This window comes from Haematobia irritans, chromosome 2 (genome assembly GCF_050003625.1).
Source record: "Haematobia irritans isolate KBUSLIRL chromosome 2, ASM5000362v1, whole genome shotgun sequence".
Taxonomy (NCBI): Eukaryota; Metazoa; Arthropoda; class Insecta; order Diptera; family Muscidae; genus Haematobia; species Haematobia irritans.
The window spans coordinates 134,368,839-134,389,058 of NC_134398.1; the positions used below are offsets into that span (position 1 = coordinate 134,368,839).

General features: G+C 32.9%; 1 protein-coding gene across 4 annotated transcripts in view; it reads right to left on the reverse strand.

The window, feature by feature from the left end:
- Positions 1–335: 335 nt before the first annotated feature.
- Positions 336–20,220, reverse strand: part of LOC142226282 (secretion-regulating guanine nucleotide exchange factor) — a 56,284-nt gene continuing 36,399 nt past the window's right edge. Inside the window, exons 1-5 of one of the 4 annotated variants that reach the window (XM_075296198.1) lie at positions 14,436–14,606; positions 10,485–10,982; positions 4,400–4,651; positions 762–1,534; positions 336–706 (exon numbers count right to left, since the gene is read on the reverse strand). In XM_075296198.1, coding sequence (XP_075152313.1) covers positions 613–706; positions 762–1,534; positions 4,400–4,651; positions 10,485–10,502 — 1,137 coding nt within the window. In that variant the 5' untranslated portion in view covers positions 10,503–10,982; positions 14,436–14,606 and the 3' untranslated portion in view covers positions 336–612. Of the gene's footprint in view, positions 707–761; positions 1,535–4,399; positions 4,652–8,137; positions 8,269–10,484; positions 10,983–14,435; positions 14,607–20,220 lie in introns of those variants that run through there. The other 3 variants (XM_075296199.1, XM_075296201.1, XM_075296200.1) reach the window with 3 other exon arrangements.

A 20,220-nucleotide genomic window follows, 5' to 3' on the forward strand; every position in this document is an offset into this window, starting at 1 on the left:
TAATTTAATTGATCCAATTAAAGAATTAATTGATACTATTAATTTTTGTTTCTATTGAAAAATCGTTGAATCAATTAAATTTTTAATTGAATATTTCTTAAAACTCAATTAGAAGCGTATCACTTTTGTATATATTTTAAAGTAACCCTCTCCGATTAGGGGGTTCTCAATGGAATATGTTATATTAGTCTAGCGAACAATTCGTATTTGTTTTTTTAAGAACCAAAAAGGTTTTTCTTTTCTACAAAACCGTTCGTTTGCTGTTAGGCCTTACCTATAGGTATGTATTTAATGGCTAGTGTATATACTTAAAACCATATGGTATAGAAAATAAATTATTCAGTGCGCCCAGCACGTAGCCTTTGTATAGTTTATTTCAGCAAAAATTTAATTTTTGTTACGTACATATAAAAATAAACATTTGTAATTTATTATGGGTATACAAATATTAACAATGTTGTATAATAAATAAATTAAAAAATCAGTAGGTTTTCAAAACCTAACTAAAAATTAAGATTATTTAATATCTTAAAATGGCAACAACTGAAATAGCAACGATCCAAACAACCGACAAAATCCAAGACAATAGCCAAAAAGTCAAATCACATGTATTTAATTGGTATTATCACAAATAACAAAGCAGAAACCAGCTCCCGTACCAGCTATCTTACATGTAGTAGGTAAGTCCACCATAGTTGGTTTTGATCTGTAAAAAATTAAATTAATAAATTTTGCAAACTTACTTTTTTCAAATAACACACAAATTATTTGTTGAATCATTTCCACAATTGCCATGTTCATTCCAACCCCAAGTTAGAATATCTCCCTCTTTGGTCATAAGTAGACCATGCTCCGAACCTAAATGTATCATCTTGGGTATAATGGCACTGTGTAATTTAAGTTCCATAGGTGTGGGATGATTTTCGGTATAGCTGCCCAAACCCAATTGGCCATAGCAATTACGGCCCCACAGCAATACACGTAAATCTTTAAGCATAACCGCATTATGTGTCCATCCTGTTGCAATTTGAATTATTTCCTCATCAAACTGAAAGGCATTACCCTGACCGAATTTATTATCACCCATCGCCAAAATCCTTCGTGATGGGGCATTATTATCAGGTTGATCTTCTGCTGGTGCCAAATGCATCATCAAATGATTTTGACCACTTGAAATATCCTGAATACGTAGCTCGGATGTTAAACGTGGTATAAGTTTTGCAATCGTTGCACATTGACTTATTTTTACAATAGTTATCTCTTCTGGGCAATTATCGCCTGTTCTTAGACGTCCATAAATGTATATTTTTGAATCGTCTGTTAGCACGGCAGTATGACGCATTCCAAAACTAATACGTACTGGTGTATCATTGCGAGGCAATTGCATATTAAATGGCTTACGTATTGAAGTGAAGCCACGCTGACAGATACCCAATTGTTGGAAAGCATTCGATCCCCAAACATATAGTTTGCGAGACATGGTAATGCAACCGGATATATCCCAACCGCATGCTATAATATCAATGGGAACATCCTACAATTATATAAAAATATTAGTTTTTATAAATATAATATGGCAGATATCGACATTACCATACATTCAAAAAATATGAATTCCTAGTTAGCTAGTTTTCAAAATTATTTCAATGTTTTCCCGAAAATCTATCAAAATATATGCCTTTGCTGATTCCAATTCAGATATGCTTTTGTACAGAAAGGAGGTTTGACAAAAGGCGGTCGAGAATAACCATCAAAACTGCCTGGATATGCCCTCCGTGCATTAGCGTAGCTAGACAATTTTCCTAGGGGGGGCTATAGCCCCCCCTAGCTTAGAATTTATAGACTGAACATATAGGTTCAATTAATGTTTTATTTCATAAAAATGAATAAAAAATTAAACATCAAAATAACTCGACAATTAATTTATAATAAAGCAACTAAAAGTAGTTCCACACTTTTCCAGGAAAAAATTGGGAGTTGTTCTAAAGGCCCAACCTTAAAAGCACTTCCAAAACTGTCCTCACAAAGAAGTTAATTATTTTAACTACACAGGAAGATTTTTACTTTAATTTTCTTCATATTTTAATGGTTAATTTTTTGTTTTCTTTGTTTCAAATAGTAAAAAAAGAGTAAGAATAAATAAAATGGTACAAATTATTCAAATTTTGCCACAAACATGCTAAATCCATTATAGAAAAATCGATAATTTTTGAAAATATTCAGGGGAAAAAGTTTCAAACAAGCGTTAGAATGCATTAAAAATCATAAAGAAATTATTTATTTGGGAAAATATCACAACATTTTTTAATTCACATTCAAAACACTGAATTCGGATCACACCTTAAGAAGTGATGCAAACTCATTGCAACGTCTGTTGAAACGGTGGACATTCGTCCTATGACAAGTTCATATTACATTCATCGCTTCTCCGCCAATTTTGCACCACTTCCGGACCCAAACAGAACATTTTCACTTCTTTTTTGGGGACGCTTTTCTGCAGCGTTATTAGGATATTAATTGATGAAAGAATAGTTTTAATATCAATTATAGTAACTAGGAACTTAAATCATAAGTTCAATCACAGCTTTATTTCATAAATATCAGACTTCAAACATTCACTTATAATAAATTTTTTTCTGGGGGATCTAAGCCCTCTCCCCAGAGGCCTACGCTTATGCCTCCGTGAATCCAACATTGCTTCTAAAGAAATCTTAATATATACACTCAACATTCTCTCGGAAATAATAATTGGAGAGGGAGGACTCCTCTTCCTTTTTTAACTTCGTGAAATCTACAACAGATATTAATTGAGAGACTATACGGATTTGGATTTGGGACAACAATATTCGGTTAAACACATATTTAACACAGATTATGTGTCTGGTTTGGATAGACGAAACAGAACCATCTAGGCTCGGACCAAAAGCAAGCGGGACATTACAAATAACATTGATGCTGCAACCACTCGTCGATATGAGATCGATTGCGGTATCCCTTTATACGAGGGTTTGAGATTGGGCACCCCTAGTATTTCAATCAGCCAATTGGCAGCTCAATCGTGAAGCTTGACAATTGAGGTTATACTCAAAACTGTTTGTGGTGTTTACAGCAACTTACACGAATCAACAAGCAAAAAAAAAATGGAATTAAATCATGAATTTTCGTGCGATTATTATTATTTTTTTTTAAATTTCGACATAGATTAACTCAACAACGGTGCATTGATGAAGTTAATTCAATATTTGGGAATGAAGCTCCGTATGGTGAGTTTCGCAAATTCTTTGGAGGTTGTCCAAAATCAATTTTTGTTCCGGAAACCATTGTTGCTGTACGCAATCTGAGATTGAGACAATCTTATGGTGATTTCGATTGCAATAAAAGGTCCAATATTTTCTTAATTTTTTGCAAAATATAAACGACTGTGTTGTCGTTTTGAAGTAAGAATCCTCGACAGCATTATGAATTAGCACCCTCTTTAAGATAACACTATAATTTTGGCGTAAGGCAAATTAAGGAAGAAGTTGTGCAACATTAGGGCTACACTTTTTCATCGAAACAAAATCGCCTTTAAGCATTGGTGGCACAAGCATACATTCAATATTGCATGAAAATTTTACAGCCAAAAAATTTTGTTCGGGTTGGATTTGCCAATAGCTCAAAAAAGGTCTTACATTGGTCGAAAGAAATGCTCCAAAAATACGATCGCAGCGCTTCAAATCAAACAAAAATTACTTGCGCACGAAGCACTTCCATGAAAATTACCGCCAGTTTTTTTTTTTTTTTTTGGAAAAACTAGACATGTCGCACTCGTACCACTACAATAACGCAGAATTGTCAATTCTGAGAGGTACAAAATCATTTGTTTGAAAGTTTTCTTCTAAAAAAATCAGGAAAACCAACCGTCGAAGACGTATCACTCTTCACCACGACAATGCGAGCTTTCATAAATCGGCTCAAACAACTGCATTTTTGAGCACTCAGAACATCGATTTGATCGGTCATCTGCCGTATAGTCCTGACCTGGAACCAAATGTCTTCTTTTTATTGCCGTACGCAAAAAAAATGAGAGCAAAACGCTTTTTGGCAATTTAAGAAGCGGTTGATGTTTTCAGAATACGTGTTGTGGAGATACCTCAATCAGAGAGGCAAAAGTGCTTCACAATTAGTTTAAACGCATGGGAAAGTGTATAGATACTAATGGGGAATATTTTGAAAAAGCGATTTGCGATAATTAATATTTATTTTTTGTTCACTATAATCCCGAAATATATAAGGCAACCCTCGTATCAAAAACTTTTTGCATCTCCTATACCCTACACCACAACGGTAGTATATGTGTATTTACATTTTTTTTTGAATTTATGGTATGTCATTCTTAGGCGCGTTCATTGGTACTTACATCGAAAAACTTTCCCGGTATCACTTTAAACTCACTCACACAATCTCGCGTTGAATCCAAACCTAATTGACCACGATTATTCCAGCCACATGCATGCACTTGTCCACTTGCATCCAATACCAGAACGTGGCCCCCGCCACCTCTTATTGAACGTACACTTAACGGTGTGAATGAGCATTTCCTTAATCGTTGCGGTGTCGTGCACATTTCCGATTCATGACCAAGGCCAAGTTGACCATGTGAATTGGCGCCCTGTGAAAAGAAAACGATAAATAATTGTAAAAAAAAATCGACAAAAAGTCAAAAAAGGAAGTCATAAAGTAATTGAGTAGTTCATTCATTTATCCAGAACCGTCATCCTTTTGTCGGTGAAACACCCAACCCTAGTAGTGATTGCGTTTATTCTACGAACAAGATAGGTTTGAGTGTAAAGTTTATGGGTGTTTACTATCAAACGAGTTAATTTGCAATGCAAATTAAATAGAAATTGGTCGTTAGAGGGGGATTTTTGAACAATGTGTCGTGAACGAGGACTTCTTTCAGATTGTGGTGAATGAAGAAATTCTATTGTTGCAACTATTCATACTATGTAATATTCGATTGAAGGTTTGTCAGACGAGATTATGACTATAATTGAGAAAAGGAATTACATATTTTGTCTAAAACAGGGTATTGTGTTAGCACATTAACTGTAAATACCTGTTACATATACCCAACTCCAGTTTTTACTTTCAACCCACCCAATTATATGGTCTCGTTTTAAAAATCTTTACAGCTACCCAGCAAAAAAAATTGGAAGTGCTTCTAAAGGCACAACTTTAAAAGCACCTCTAAAAATGTTCTCCCAAAGATGTTATTTATTTTAACTACTCAGGAAGTTCTTTTAATTCAATTTTTTGTAACTCGTTTTTTTTCATATTTTTGAAAGGAAATTTTCACTTTTTTTGTTTCACCTAGGTTAAAAACCGAGTGAGAATTAATAAAATGGTACAAATTATTAATTTTTTTAGAAAAAAAAAATGCTAAATCCATTCTATAGAAATTGCTAATTTTTGAAAATATTTGATGTCAAACGTTTCAGACAAGCTGTACAATGCTTAAAAATCATAACAAATTATAAAAATTATTTATTTGGCAAATTATTGCAAATTTTTTAAATTATATCCAAAACACTGAATTCGGATCACACCTTAACCCTAGCTTAGGCACCAATGTTTTTCTACATTATCTGCTACTACTTACATATGTTAATATTTTGTTTCCTTTGTTATTTTTAATTTCATAACCGCTTTTTTATGTTTGTTTTGCATTCTGATATTCGCTACAAACAAAATATTGTTGTTTTTGAACATTATCTGTTCGACATTATTGAAATCGGTTCAGAGATAGATATAGCTCCCACATATATCTTTCGCCCGATATACACCCATATTATCACAGACGCCAAAGTTTTGCTCCGATCTACGTGAAATTTTGCACAGAAAGTAGAATTAATATTCTTACTATGCATGCCAAATTTGGTTGAAATCGGTTCAGTTTTAGATATAGCTCCCACATATATATCTTTCGCCCGAGTTAACATATACAGATATAGCCACAGAAGCTTAAATTTTACTCCGATTTACGTTAAATTTTGCACAGGGTGTAGAATTAACATTCTAGACTTAACATGCATGCCAAATTTGGTTTAAATCGGTTCAGATTTAGATATAGCTCCCATGTATATCTTTAGTCCGATTTATACACATATGACCACAGAGGCCAAATTTTACTCCGATTTACAAGAGAATGAAGTGGGGGAATATCATATGGAAAACGACGGTGAACTATCTGAATTAGACAGTTAGCAATTTTTGGTTAGTAAAAACGGATTTAAATTGGATAAAAATCCTCAATGGAGCGAAAACATGAAATTTTTCGTGAATCTTGTTTTAGCGGTTCTAAACCAATTACAAAAACCAATTTGAGCATTGTAGACACATTATCGGTGAACCTACACAATCGTTGGCTATTTCTTTTATGCCTGATGAAGGTGATAGCGGATATTCAAAAATAAAAAAACCGCTTGCTATATGTGCTACCATGGTGAGAACAAAGAAAGCGTCCTACAAGGCAAAAATGTGGGTAATGTAAAAAACCAGTCTGTGTGGAGCACAGCTGGGTGCAAACCAAATGCTACAGTTGCCCAAATTATATATTATTTTAAGTTTATATTTCCTCTTCTTTTGTTTGTATTATTTTCATATGAAATAATTTAAAACAAATCAACTAAAAGTATCTTAAACCACAATATTTACATTTGTAAATAGTGGCATATTTTGAAGAAAAATACAAAAATTTATTGAAAAATTGCTATATTGTAAAAAATATTGTTAAATTTGTACATATTATGAAAGAGCACAAAAAATTAGCCACTGAGTCCAAATTTCATAAAAATGGGATAAATATTATTGAAAAGGCAACCCAGCAAAAACTAGGTAACTAGGTTGTAGTTAACGAATTAATAAAATAGAATAAATGATGGTACCATTAGGTATAATTATTCACATAATCGAGCACTTACATAAAAAATCAAAAAGAATATGTAATGTAACGGTAATTCTGAAAATTGTTCCGTTAAGAAATTTTTATCACAAATATTTCATAATAATTGTGTTTAATGACATTGTCATATTATGTTTTAAATAAATGCTTTCTTATACCTCATTCACATTACACTTCCAAAATGCGCTTAAACTAAATTTCAAATGCCATTTGCCTTATTGAAAAGAGACTTAAAATCCACTTTTAGTAGATTTTGAACCTTATGTGAATTGGCTATTGGATATATTATAACGTAATTCACGAATCCAACTCCCTTAAACAACCTACATTTATTTCTATTTTAAGTGTGAAATTAATTTGCATCTTATTTAGATTATTTATTAGATTTTTTGTTTATGTATACAATATTCGTTTCTATTCAAGTAGTTCTTCTATTACAGCATCACTCCCCATATTTTGATCCATTGTAATCGGCGATAGAATCAATATTTTCGAGATTTGGTTGCCTGAGACAATAAGTGGTTATTTTGCAAGCTTTGGTGTATCTACGAATAAGTCATTACATATTAGGTGATTATATGCTTTAAATGCACTACTTATTTTTTGGACGAAAGTATGCATGGGGAGAAGTACTTTCCTTCTAGGACATGCGTATGTAAATGTAATCCGAAGCGATGCCAATTAATAAGTGGTTATTAATTTTTAAATAGGCTTACCTACAAGATTACCGGGTAATGAGAGTTTTTGCTGGGAAGAGTGTCAAAAATGAAATATTTACATCTGTATATAGTGCAAAGAATTGGTGCAAATTCAGTGCAACGGCTTTAAAATGGTGGACATCAATCCTATGACAAGTCCGTGTTAAATTCATCGCTTCTGCGCCAATTTTGCACCACTTCCGTATACAAAAAGAGCATTTTCTCTACTTTTTTGGCGACGCTTTTTTTGCTGGGCAACTTAAGCTAACATTTTGAATTCATACTTAGCTATAAGAAGGAAGCCCCTTGTCAATGAGCTTAACATAGAATCGGACAGCATTCATTGGTAAGAGAGAAGTTCATCACCCGTGATATCACAACGGACTGATTGGCCTAAGGGAGCCTAAACTATTGGGTTTCCACTATACCCTCTGTGATTGCTGAAAGTTACGACATTCCGCTTAATGCTAATTGATTTTTCTGATTTTTTACCCACCAGCATAGGATGATGATGTAAACACCGTCTATATAAAGTACAGTGGACACCCACGGTCGCCTAGATTTTGTCCACCTTTGATGTATATTCTAGGGTGAAATTATATCTTTTGTAACCACGCTACATCCTCCAATAATGATCCATCGTGCTGAAATTTACAGGCAGGTAAAGTTAGAAGATGGGCTACATCAATACATGTTTCGATATACCGGGTAGCTTATATGTAATGTAATGTTTTTGTCCAACAGCAAAATATTTCGGAAATAACATCAAATTGTAGAATCAGTTTATTATGTTTAAATTGGTTAATCTTGCCATGGCCGACAAGCCATCACACGCTGCATGAAAATGGCTCTGCGGTATTTTGAGCCATATAAAATGTTAGCTGACCTTTTTGGTAAGTGAACCCGATCATTTTGTTTGTTCATACACTCCTCAATTTGACATGGCTATCGAAGCAACTCCATGGCTCTTTCCAGTATAAATTCTTTTGTGCATTGATAAGCTCTTGGAACTTCAATGGCTTTAGTCCAAATTAATTTTTCAATATGTGTTACATCCGTTCTTGCGATATGTGCAGCTCATAAGCAAGTTTTCTGCCACTATGAAGTCTATTTCGATCAAATTTTCATTTTACGGATCATTTCTGATGTTAATACTAGGGTTTTCGTCCACTTTTTTGGCATGTTGCAATACGGTAACGAGCATGGTACGAGAAACAAAAAAAAAAAAAAAATATTCGCATTTAAATGATAGCCACTTGCGGTTTCCCAGCCAAATATAAAGCAATCATACTATCATGCTTGAATGACTCTATTTCGGAAAATGCTATGTAAGCTTGTAAAAATACAATGAACTATCACTGTAGTGTATATGTCAGCTGTTAGAGCGTTTAGAAAGTTTAGCATTCCGAAGAGTTATTACAAATGTAGTTTATATCGATGAATTTTTCAATATAACTCCCTTATAGACTGATCTCCCGATGTGACTCTTTGAACCCATAGCAATTTTTACCTGACATGTTTTTTGGGGACATAAATATTAAATACTAATACCCTTTTTCTGTATTTCGAACGAAAAGTGAGTCGAAAGAAAAACAGTCACTTTAATTCGAATCAATTTAAGTTACGCTATGTTTGAAAGTTTTTTTACGTTTGTATGAGAATACATTGATTACAATATATATTATATTAGAAGATGATGTACAGTGGCCAATCTCTCTTAGAAATTAGCATATAAGACCCAAAATGAATCTATACTGAAGACTATGGAAATTCGCTTTTGCCTGCGATGAAACATGTAGAGCTATGCTTGTGTAGGTTAGGTAAACAGTTGTTTTGGGGTATTCGCCATCAAGTTTTAATAAAAATTGCATCGGAGGTATAATTTTATACTGTTTTTGACTGATTTTTTTTTTCGACTTTAGCGGCTAAACTCAAAACCCACCTTTAAGTATAAATTTTGCAATCTATTATAGAGGAAGGTCTGTCCTGGAACTTTCCTCCGTATATACTACTTTATATAACAAACATTCTGGTTAAGATTTTATAGAAAAATAAAGTCAGATATAACCGAGGTGTAATGAAATCGTGATATATCTCAATTATAATACATTTCTTTTGAATATTCAGGCCGAAAGGTACCCCCAGAGAGTTTGCCACCACTTATTGGGAAGTTTTTTTTTTTACTTATATCCTTTCTGTAATGCTGTTGACATTTCACACGGATGTGAAACGCTGTTCGGACATCGAACAGCACTCATTGTTAAAAGGCAAGTTCTCAAAACTGATAGCTTATATAGTTAATCAAGTAGCCGTTAAAATCGGATTTAGTCCAAAAGATTTAAATGTAGAGGTACTTTGAGTTTCACAGGTGAAAATAATCAAGATTTATGTTATTTTAAAGGTAGTAGAAATTCAATAATAAAACTTTGGAAATTCAATAATAAAACTTTGGATCATATAAGTTATGTTATGTTAATTATGTTAGTTTTTGCAAGGTAAAGTCGTATCATTTACCTCTTAGTTTTAATTTTCAGAAATTCTATCAAGAATTTCTGAATATTTCAAGGAGTATCTCCCAATTCTTGATCGCATCTGAAAAGCTTGTCTGTACAATAGAAATTGTACACATGATGATCTTATTATCGGAACTAAGATCACTGTTTTAAGCCCGAAAACATACAATTTATACAATAATTTATATTTTATAGTTTTATTTATATTTTTTACCAAATACAAATTAATGTTTTCATTAGTCGAACTGAACTTGCTTAACTTCCCTCTTTGCATGATATGTCATAGTATTCATTAGATTTTTTTCTTAATATTTATTTGCACTAACTTACCCATGCATAAACAGACATGTTTCTGCCTTCAATTCAAATGTTTGCGTGATATCAAGGGAACTTCTAATTTAGCTGACATTCACACAAAGGTCTCAAACGTTTCAACTGTAAAAAGGCGCGCTTTTAAAAAACTTAAATGTTTACTTTGTCGCAACCACCAGTTGCCTTTTGCTTTGTTTTCGTTGTTTTTTTTTTTTTTTTTGGGCAAGCTATTTCTTTTATTTTATAGCTTCAACTTCCGTTTTCTATTATTTTATTACAATATTGGCGAGAGGCTTTCAAAAACCATTTGGAATTTTAAAAATCCTTTTCTTTTTGGTTTGCTCCAATTACGACGTGTTTTTCATTCGACGAATGTCGTGCAACTGGAGGATGTCATTGTGTTCCTTAGCTTTTTAAATAATATTGTGGTAACAATTTTCCTGCTGCATTGCAATTGAGGCGGAGTTGGTAGTTGCTGCGGCTATTAGTATTTTTAGTTCTTCATATATTCTAAAACTAAAATGAGAAATTAAACATTAAGTCTTATACCAAGGGTATGTGTCATGAAATAATGATGTCAATGAAAGGTGTGCTGGTTTTGCTATCCCAAATATATTGATTAACTTTTTAAAATCCAATTATTGCTCTTTAAAGGCTAAATGGAAAACTATCTATATTAGTTGGCGCGCTATGCCCAATTTTTTTTTAAACATTTTTCTCATATTTATGCATTTTTGGGCTAACAGGTGATTAATTCATATGTTCAGGAAATCCTATGACCAAATTCTTACATATCAGTTCAGTGAACGGCTCTATTTTCATTTCAATGATATGGGGTCCTACTCTTAAAGAAATATTCCAAAATGAAATTGAGAAAATTTAACTTCCTAACTAACATTGAGAAACTTTTCAGTTTGCTCTAGTCCGGCATATAACCATGCTTACAATCGGTATCTAGCTTGGTAGTTTTTTTTTCGAGAGTTAGGACAAAAGTTAGCGAAACAGTATTGGTCCAGGTAATCACTCACATTTAACTCATTTTTTACTTTATATTTTTTTCTTCTATTATCTAAGGTGCGACCGAAGCTGATTTGACCAGTTTTAGGACGGAATAAAGTATCAGGAATTTCAAGTAGAAGCAATCAATTTACCAAATTTGCAAGTTATATATTTATTAATCCAAACAAATTTCATAATATAAACCCAATATAGGTCTATAAAATTTTCCAATTGATAATTGTTGATAAAAACGAGCTCGAGGTCTGTATGATTAATTTTTATTTATTCAATATTTCGTCTTTTCATTGAAAGAAAAGATGAAAAGACGAAATATTAAATAAATAAAAATTAATCATACAGACCTCGAGCTTGTTTTTATCAACAATTATCAATTGGAAAATCTATATACATGTCGAATATAATAAAAACACCCATAATATAAGGCCTATAAAAATATTACTTCATAGCACAAGTCCTGAGTACAGTAGGTACACGGTTATAAGCACATCTCATATAAATCAAAAAAGACGCATATAAGAAAGTTTGTAAAATACCATGCCTTTTTGATATTTTTGATACGATAAAAGACGTCAAATCTGGCGCATTGAAAACATTTTATTTTAAGGAAGAACGAATATAAAAAAATTATCTTTAAACAAACAATTATGTTTATTGTAGAGTCCAAATTTATTTTTTCGTTTGATGGTCGATTCTACAAGGCAGAAAATTTACAAGGACGAAATATTACACATACTGGTAAACACGGAGGTTCGAATATTATGGTGTGGGGTGCAAATTACATTAAAAATTTCGCATTTATTGCTGAAAATATGAACAAAGTATATTGTTAAAAAGTCTGAAGAATAGTTTGGTCGATTTTTTATTTACTTATTGATTTATTTAAGGACAACATGTTGATAGTACAATTCACTGTTAACCTATACTATGAATAGCATCTGCCCAAAACATGGGTCTATCTGGAAGATGTATTTGTGTACCAAAACAAGTATTACCTAATCCCCCGCAGAGCCCACACTTGAATCCTATTGAAAGCTTGTGGGCATATATGAGAATAAAGCTGAAGGCCTTTATTATTTCTAAAAAAACTATCAAAAACCCCCTTACGGATGTATGGAGATTTATTCCTGTAGATTTGATGACAACATTAGTCCACTCAATGGCGAAGAGACTCCTGGCTGTAAAAACGCTAAAGGACATGAAACTTGTAATATTTAGAATTTAAAACAATTATTTGTATTAATTTGTTGTGTGCAAGTTTCTTTTTTACTAAACGAAACTTCTTGGGGTTCTGTTTATTTCTCTTAATAGAAATAAAAAGGAATTAATTTTCTTTTTTATTTTGTAACTCGGATGTCAAGCTTTTTTCACAACCATTCAAAATTTGTTTCAAATTGATTGGTGTACAATTTTTTTGACTGTATATATTCTTTATGAGGTCTGACACTAATTTTTCTATGTATTACAAACGGAATGACAAAACTAGTATACACCCAAAAACTCATTATTTATGGGGATATCATTATTTAAACTATGAAACTTGAAAACTAATATCATGATGGGTTCAAGATCAGCCTCTATATCTGCCACTTATTATTAAAATTTAATGCCATCTGAGACTTTGAAATTTGTAGCACTCCCTGCTTGACAAATCACCATGTAACAAGAAAATTTATTCTCTCAAATAACTATAAAATGATTTCATTGATAAGCAAATAAATAAACGAAAGAACTAGGCTCTATTATATGAAGATATGTGCTATTACTATTAACAACAGTGTAATATCTGTGGAGGTGAACTTATTTACTTATCAATAAGTACCCTGTATCTCTCCCCTTTTTATAATAGCAAAGTGAAACAAAATGGAGAAGCACTTGGACGGCATTATTAATGACAAAAAATTTGTATATACAAAAGGAACATCTAGTTAATCCATAGGTTAGGTTAATCTGGCAGCCCGATTAAGTTTCAGGCTCACTTAGACTATTCAGTCCATTGTGATACCACATTAACTAAAAGTACCTATTACATATGGGCACTTGTTCCAATAGCATTAGCAAACTGCTTAAGTTAACGTTTTCCAAGTCCGCCAGTAATCTAAAGCTATAAGCCCCTAAAATTCGCTTACGCCTTACACAAAATGCAGGGCACTCACACAACAGGTTTTTAATTGATTCCTTTTCCTCCGTATCATGACAGCTCATACAATAGTCATTATACTTCGCGCCAATAATTTTTGCAAATTCGCCTATCAGCGACCCGTTATAGCAGATATCAGGAGTGATATCTGACGTCTTGAGAACATTAGCATATCTAGTGTACCGTTTAAGTTTACGGAACATAACATTGTTGGCATTTCTACAGCAAACGTCGCACGAGTTAGAAGCCACGATGGTGCAATGATTAGCATAACCGCCTAGCATACAAATGCTCATAGGTTAGTTTAGGTTTAGTGAGAGCCCGATTTCTCAATGGCCACCAAAACCTCCGGATCGTAATACGTGAACTTTGGGCCTGAGCATTTTGGAGAGTAAAGGTGGGTATTAAGTTCGAGTATAGCCGCTAAAATCGTCATTTTTTCACGATCACTTTTCTTTAATAATCCATTTTAAGGAATACAAACTTTGTGAAAATTTGCTTTGGGCTATTCCCCATCAAGTTATAAAGAAATCTGCAACAAATGTGTAATTTTATGCCTTTAGTGAAAAAATGACGATTTTAGCGGATAAACTCGAACTTAATACCCACCTTAAGGTTGGTACTACAAAATACCAAAGTTTCGATCATCTTAAAACGGTGCATAGCCGCTAATGGGCCAATATGCCGAAGAGCAACTTTAGTATCATATCTAATCTTTAATATCATATCTAACTCATTCATACATTTTAATAATAGAATTTCTTCGGGCAACCAAACTGAATTGCCCAAAATGAAAATGTATCTTTACTTACTTCGTTAACGTAGAATAGGGAACACCAATTTTTTAACTACTCTATATAATTGTGTGGAATTTATATGTGCATCTGCGTTTTTCTTCCACAATTTGTTGGACAGACTCCAATTTTTCGGCAAAAAAACAATTCAAAGAAAATCAAAACAATCATAATGCTGCCTTGTTTACGGCAAATTGTTGCTTGTCTACCATATGACTTTTGACGTTCAAACTGTCAAATATACGACGCTAGATAGCATCACCTAATTGGAAGCGATAAACTGCGGCGATTAGGTTCTTTTTGGATTTGTTGTTCAATTTACAGCAAACAGAATAATGGTGCAAACACAATTATGTCGAGTAATGGCAGACGAAATATTGTTCAGTTCCCAAAACTCTACATTCAGTTTGAAATTCCATTTGTAAAGTACGAGGATTTTCCGTTGAGTATTTGACCAACAAAAAAGGGAAGAATGTCAGGAAAACTCTCAACTTGGCAACACTGATATGAAAAATGTGTAGCCTTGTGTTTATTGGTCCTCATTGATAAATATCCCATTTTATTTCACTTTTCTTGAGAATTTTAAAAAAAGTCTCGTAGTGTATATACAACCGACAATTTCTGTTATGGAATTTTTCATATCAATTCGATGAGATAAACTGTTATTTTATTGAAATTTTATTGCAAAGCTCTCTTTCTGTACATGCGAACATGTATTCGATTGCAGAGTATATTTTTAACAGGGTGTGCAGGAGTGATTTGTAATTCATGCCTGAAACTATGCTACAAGTTATAAAACTAAATAAATTGAGGAACAGTTTATAACAACATTTATCTAAATGGGAATAGATTATTGGTTTGTGAGAATCTATATTGTATTTATGCAGTAGAAAACATTGAAATGCTTATTTCATATAATGTATGTAATTTCTTTGTGTTATTTTGTGCTTTATTTAGAATAATTATAAAATTACAAACTAAAATCGATGACAAAGCTTAATAAAATTAAAGCAAAAATACATGACCAAAACTCCTAACTCCAATATTCTTTTGCTATCATAAATTAAGTTTGTTTTTACTAAAATATACCCATATTCAACCCACGAAATGATGGGAGAAAAAAATTGAGAAATATAACTTTTTAACTCATTTTTGGTAGAAAAATGCCAAAACTTGCATTAATTGTGAAAATTTTAACCTCAATTAATAAATTTGTTTTTTTTTTAATGTAGTTCAAAAATACCAAAAATACGTACATAATAAAATATTTAATTAACTAAAATCGTATTACTCGTTCTTTTACGCCATAAGCCTAGTATTAAGATCACGTTTTCCCACGAAAAACTGTTATACTCCATATAAAAAACGTTAGCGCGGAATAAATGCGAAATTTTTATTTTGAGCATTTTCAAACACATATTTATACAACCTTGGATTTTTCGCACGAAAAAATTGGCAAGCATATTATTTCGCGTAAATAAGTTAACATCCCTGGGCTTGAGACCCTATTTACAGAGATAGATGAAGATATTCGTATTTGGCAGAAACGTACTTAGTACTAAGCAATACACGTAATTATAATCCATTTTCGATCAAAAATATCAAAATTTAAATATGTATTTCTTTAAAATAGTTCTAGTCGTATATAAAAGTTTTTGTTCGGATTCGAAAGACCAAACCTCGGATTAAAAATTGGACCACATATTTATTTGGCCGTTTTCGGGGAACTGTTCGTCTTTTTGGGCTATTCTAGTATTAAATTAATCTATATCTGTAATACTATATGCATACTTTTTATAGACTAGCTCGGCTAATCTATTGTTTTATTAATATAGTAAATATGTTTATTAAGAATCATAAGCATCAACTGGCTTTGGAATAATAGTTTATTATTTCCATGTAATGTGACCTTTTTATACCCACCACCATAGAATGGTGATGGGGGTATAATAAGTTTGTCATTCCGTTTGTAACATATCGAAATATTGATTTCCGACTATATAATCTGTATATATTCTTGATCAGGGAGAAATTCTAAGACGATATAACGATGTCCGTCTGTCTGTCTGTCTGGATGTCTGTTGTAATCACGCTACAGCCTTCAATAATAAAGCTATCTTGCTTAAGTTTTGCACAAGCTCGTTTTTTTTTGTCTCCAAGCAGGTCAAGCTCGAAGATGGGCTATATCGGCCCATGTTTTGGTAGAGCCCCCATATAAACCGACCCCCCGATTTGGGGTCTTGGGCTTTAGAAACCGCATTTTCTATCCGATTTTCCTGAAATTGAAAACCTAGAGGTATTTTAGAACCAAAAATAAATGTGCCAAAAATGGTGCATATGGGTCCATGTTTTGGTATAGCCCCCATATAGACCGATCTCCCAATTTTATTTCTTGGGCTGCTAGAAACCGTATTTAAAATCCGATTTTCCTGAAATTGGAATCCTATAGGTATTTTAGGACCAAAGCTAGGTGTGTCGAAAATGAGGTGTATCGGTCCATGTTTTGGTAAAGCCCCCATATAAACCGACCTCCGATTTGGGGTCTTGAGCTTCTAGAAACCGCATTTTCTATCCGATTTTCCTGAAATTGAAAACCTAGAGGTATTTTAGAACCATAAAGAAATGTGCCGAAAATGGTGCATATCGGTCCATGTTTTGGTATAGCCCCCATATCGACCGATCTTCCAATTTTACTTCTTGGGCTGCTAGAAACAGTATTTTAAATCCGATTTTCCTGAAATTGGAATTCTATAGGTATTTTAGGACCAAAACTAGGTGTGTCGAAAATGAGGTGTATCGGTCCATGTTTTGGTAGAGCCCCCATATAAACCACCCCCGATTTGGGGTCTTGCGTTTCTAGAAACCTTATTTTCTATCCAATTTGCCTAAAATTCGAAATCTAGAAGTATTTTAGAACCATAAATAGGTGTGTCGGAAATGGGGTGTATCGTCCCCGGTCTAACAAAGACAAACACATTTTTTTGTCAAAATTCGTTTTTATTATTCAACAAAGTTCCCTTCAAGAGCGATACAACGATTATAACGACCTTCCAATTTGTTGATACCATTTTGGTAGTACTCCTTCGGTTTTGCCTCAAAATAGGCCTCAGTTTCGGCGATCACATCTTCATTGCAGCCAAATTTTTTCCCTGCGAGCATCCTTTTGAGGTCTGAGAACAAGAAAAAGTCACTGGGGGCCAGATCTGGAGAATACGGTGGGTGGGGAAGCAATTCGAAGCCCAATTCACTTTTGAGTCTTTCCACGCTTCGGAGACGGTTCACCTGTCGCTGTCCACTCAGCCGACTGTCGATTGGACTCAGGAGTGTAGTGATGAAGCCATGTTTCATCCATTGTCACATATCGACGGAAAAACTCGGGTGTATTACGAGTTAACAGCTGCAAACACCGCTCGGAATCATCAACACGTTGTTATTTTTGGTCAAATGTGAGCTCGCGCGGCACCCATTTTGCACAGAGCTTCCGCATATACAAATATTGATGAATGATATGACTAACACGTTCCTTTGATATCTTTAAGGCCTCTGCTATCTCGATCAACTTCATTTTACGGTCATTCAAAGTCATTTTGTGGATTTTTTTGATATTTTCGTCGGTAACCACCTCTTTCGGGCGTCCACTGCGTTCACCGACCTCCGTGCTCATTTCACCACGCTTGAATTCTGCATACCAATCATTTATTGTTGATTTCCCTGGGGCAGAGTCCGGAAACTCATTATCAAACCAAGTTTTTGCTTCCACAGTATTTTATCAAAACACGAAATTCCTTTTTTTCATTTTTTCACAATAGCAAAAGTTGCTTCACAAAAGACGCTCTATCTCACAAACTAATTGATTTACAATGTCAAATTTTGACACGAATCATTTGAAGGTTGGTACTATATAAAAATAATATGCATTTAATACTAGCGACGCCATCTATGTGTCAGACTGGGGACTTATCAGCCAACCTATTAATACATATATATTTAGTTCATATTTTTCATGTCGTTTCACAATTTATTTCAAATTGATTGGTGAACAATTTTTTTTTTTGCTGACTGTATATACATATATATAAATATTTGTCATAAACCGAAATTCTATATATTATCAAGTAATCCGCTACAACGAAGAATTTTCAAAGGAAACTATTATATTTGATTCATGGTGGTGGGTATTTAAGATTAGACCCGGCCGAACTTACTGCTTTGTTATCAGTGAATAAAATTTTCTTGTTCAGTTAAGAATTTACTTACACCCCGAGAAAAAATCAGTATGTATTAGTAAAATTCCATATCTTATTCTTGTTAATGAAATATTTCTAACATATTTCTGGTTAGAATTTTTTACTTAAACAAGTAAATTTTATTACTTTACACAGAAATTTAACTTAATAGATATAAAATGGCTAAACTAAATTGATGAACATTTCTTCTTTAGGTTCGCAGGCACTTTTTTCTGGATTTTCCATTTAAAATAAATTGATTGTTTTGTACAATACAATTCTAAAATTCATTGGAAATGTCAACAGCGGACTTTTGATTTTACGAAATTTGACTTTTTCAAATAAAATAAAACTTCTTTTTCAAAATTCTAAACTTGAAATGACTTTTTTTAGTTGAAATTTCTAAATTTTACTGTACCCTAATTACAAGATATTAAGTTTAAATTCAATAATCAAATTTTCACAATTTATGGATATACATATATGTTCGAAGTATCCATATGTTTCGATTTTAATGATGCATACCGTAGAATATCGAATTATTCAATTAACCGTTTTGCCTAAATGACTCCACACAGAGTACAATTCATTTCGTTTCGTGATGTTGCTTAAATGAGCTGGTGGTTAGCACAATCATAAAATAAACCCAAAAAACGAAATCTCGTGTATTTAAAGTAAAACTTATCAATTATTTTTAAACATTTTTATGTTTCATATATGCCAAGTAAAAATGGCAAACTTAACTTAACTTTTATTACATCGACTTGACTGCAAAAGCTTTCGTGGTCGTGAATAGGAGCACCAACAACAGCAGCAGTAGTCGTTGCGAGTGAACGTATCAGCAATGAACATCAAGTTAGTTGTCATAATTAAATTATTATTAATAAATACGTTGTGATTACAAGGCTTTTGCTTTACTTGTTGCAAGCGGAATATTCTTTGCATTGCTGGCATGGATGGATTTCAGGTGAAGTCACTGCCGCATTGGTGTAGTATATTGAAATCAGCCGCCACTATGAAAAGTCGTATGTAACATAAATTTGAGTTGACTTTGCGTGAAACAGGGTTCGTGTACTTTTGATCAAAGGAATGGTGGAAATTTATATTTTTGCAGAGAATATATGAAGTCTTTAAGATGATCCCGTTGTATAACTCGATTTAACTTTATTTTATTCATGAAAATTAGTTGATTTTAAACATTCATTATTTTAATAATTTTTTTTAGTTCAATGGCAAAGGATGAAGTGTACAAGTTTACTAAATTGGAAATTTGCACATGGTAGCTCATAATTTTCTAAGCTTAGTGTAGGATAAAATTTTACTTAAATTGTGTCTGTCTTGAACCTTTTAATGAAGTCATTTTAATCATTTTTAACTCTAATGCTTTCGCCAAAATATGAAATTTTCCTAAACTACAGAAAAATCTATTAAAGGGTGGTTAAATTTTCAAGGGCCGATGTTGATTTTGAATAAAACACAAACTATTTAGGAAATTATTGTAATTTAATTTTATTATGATATATTGGTATTACTCAATTATGTATTGAACAATATATCGGCCAAATGGGCGCCGTGAC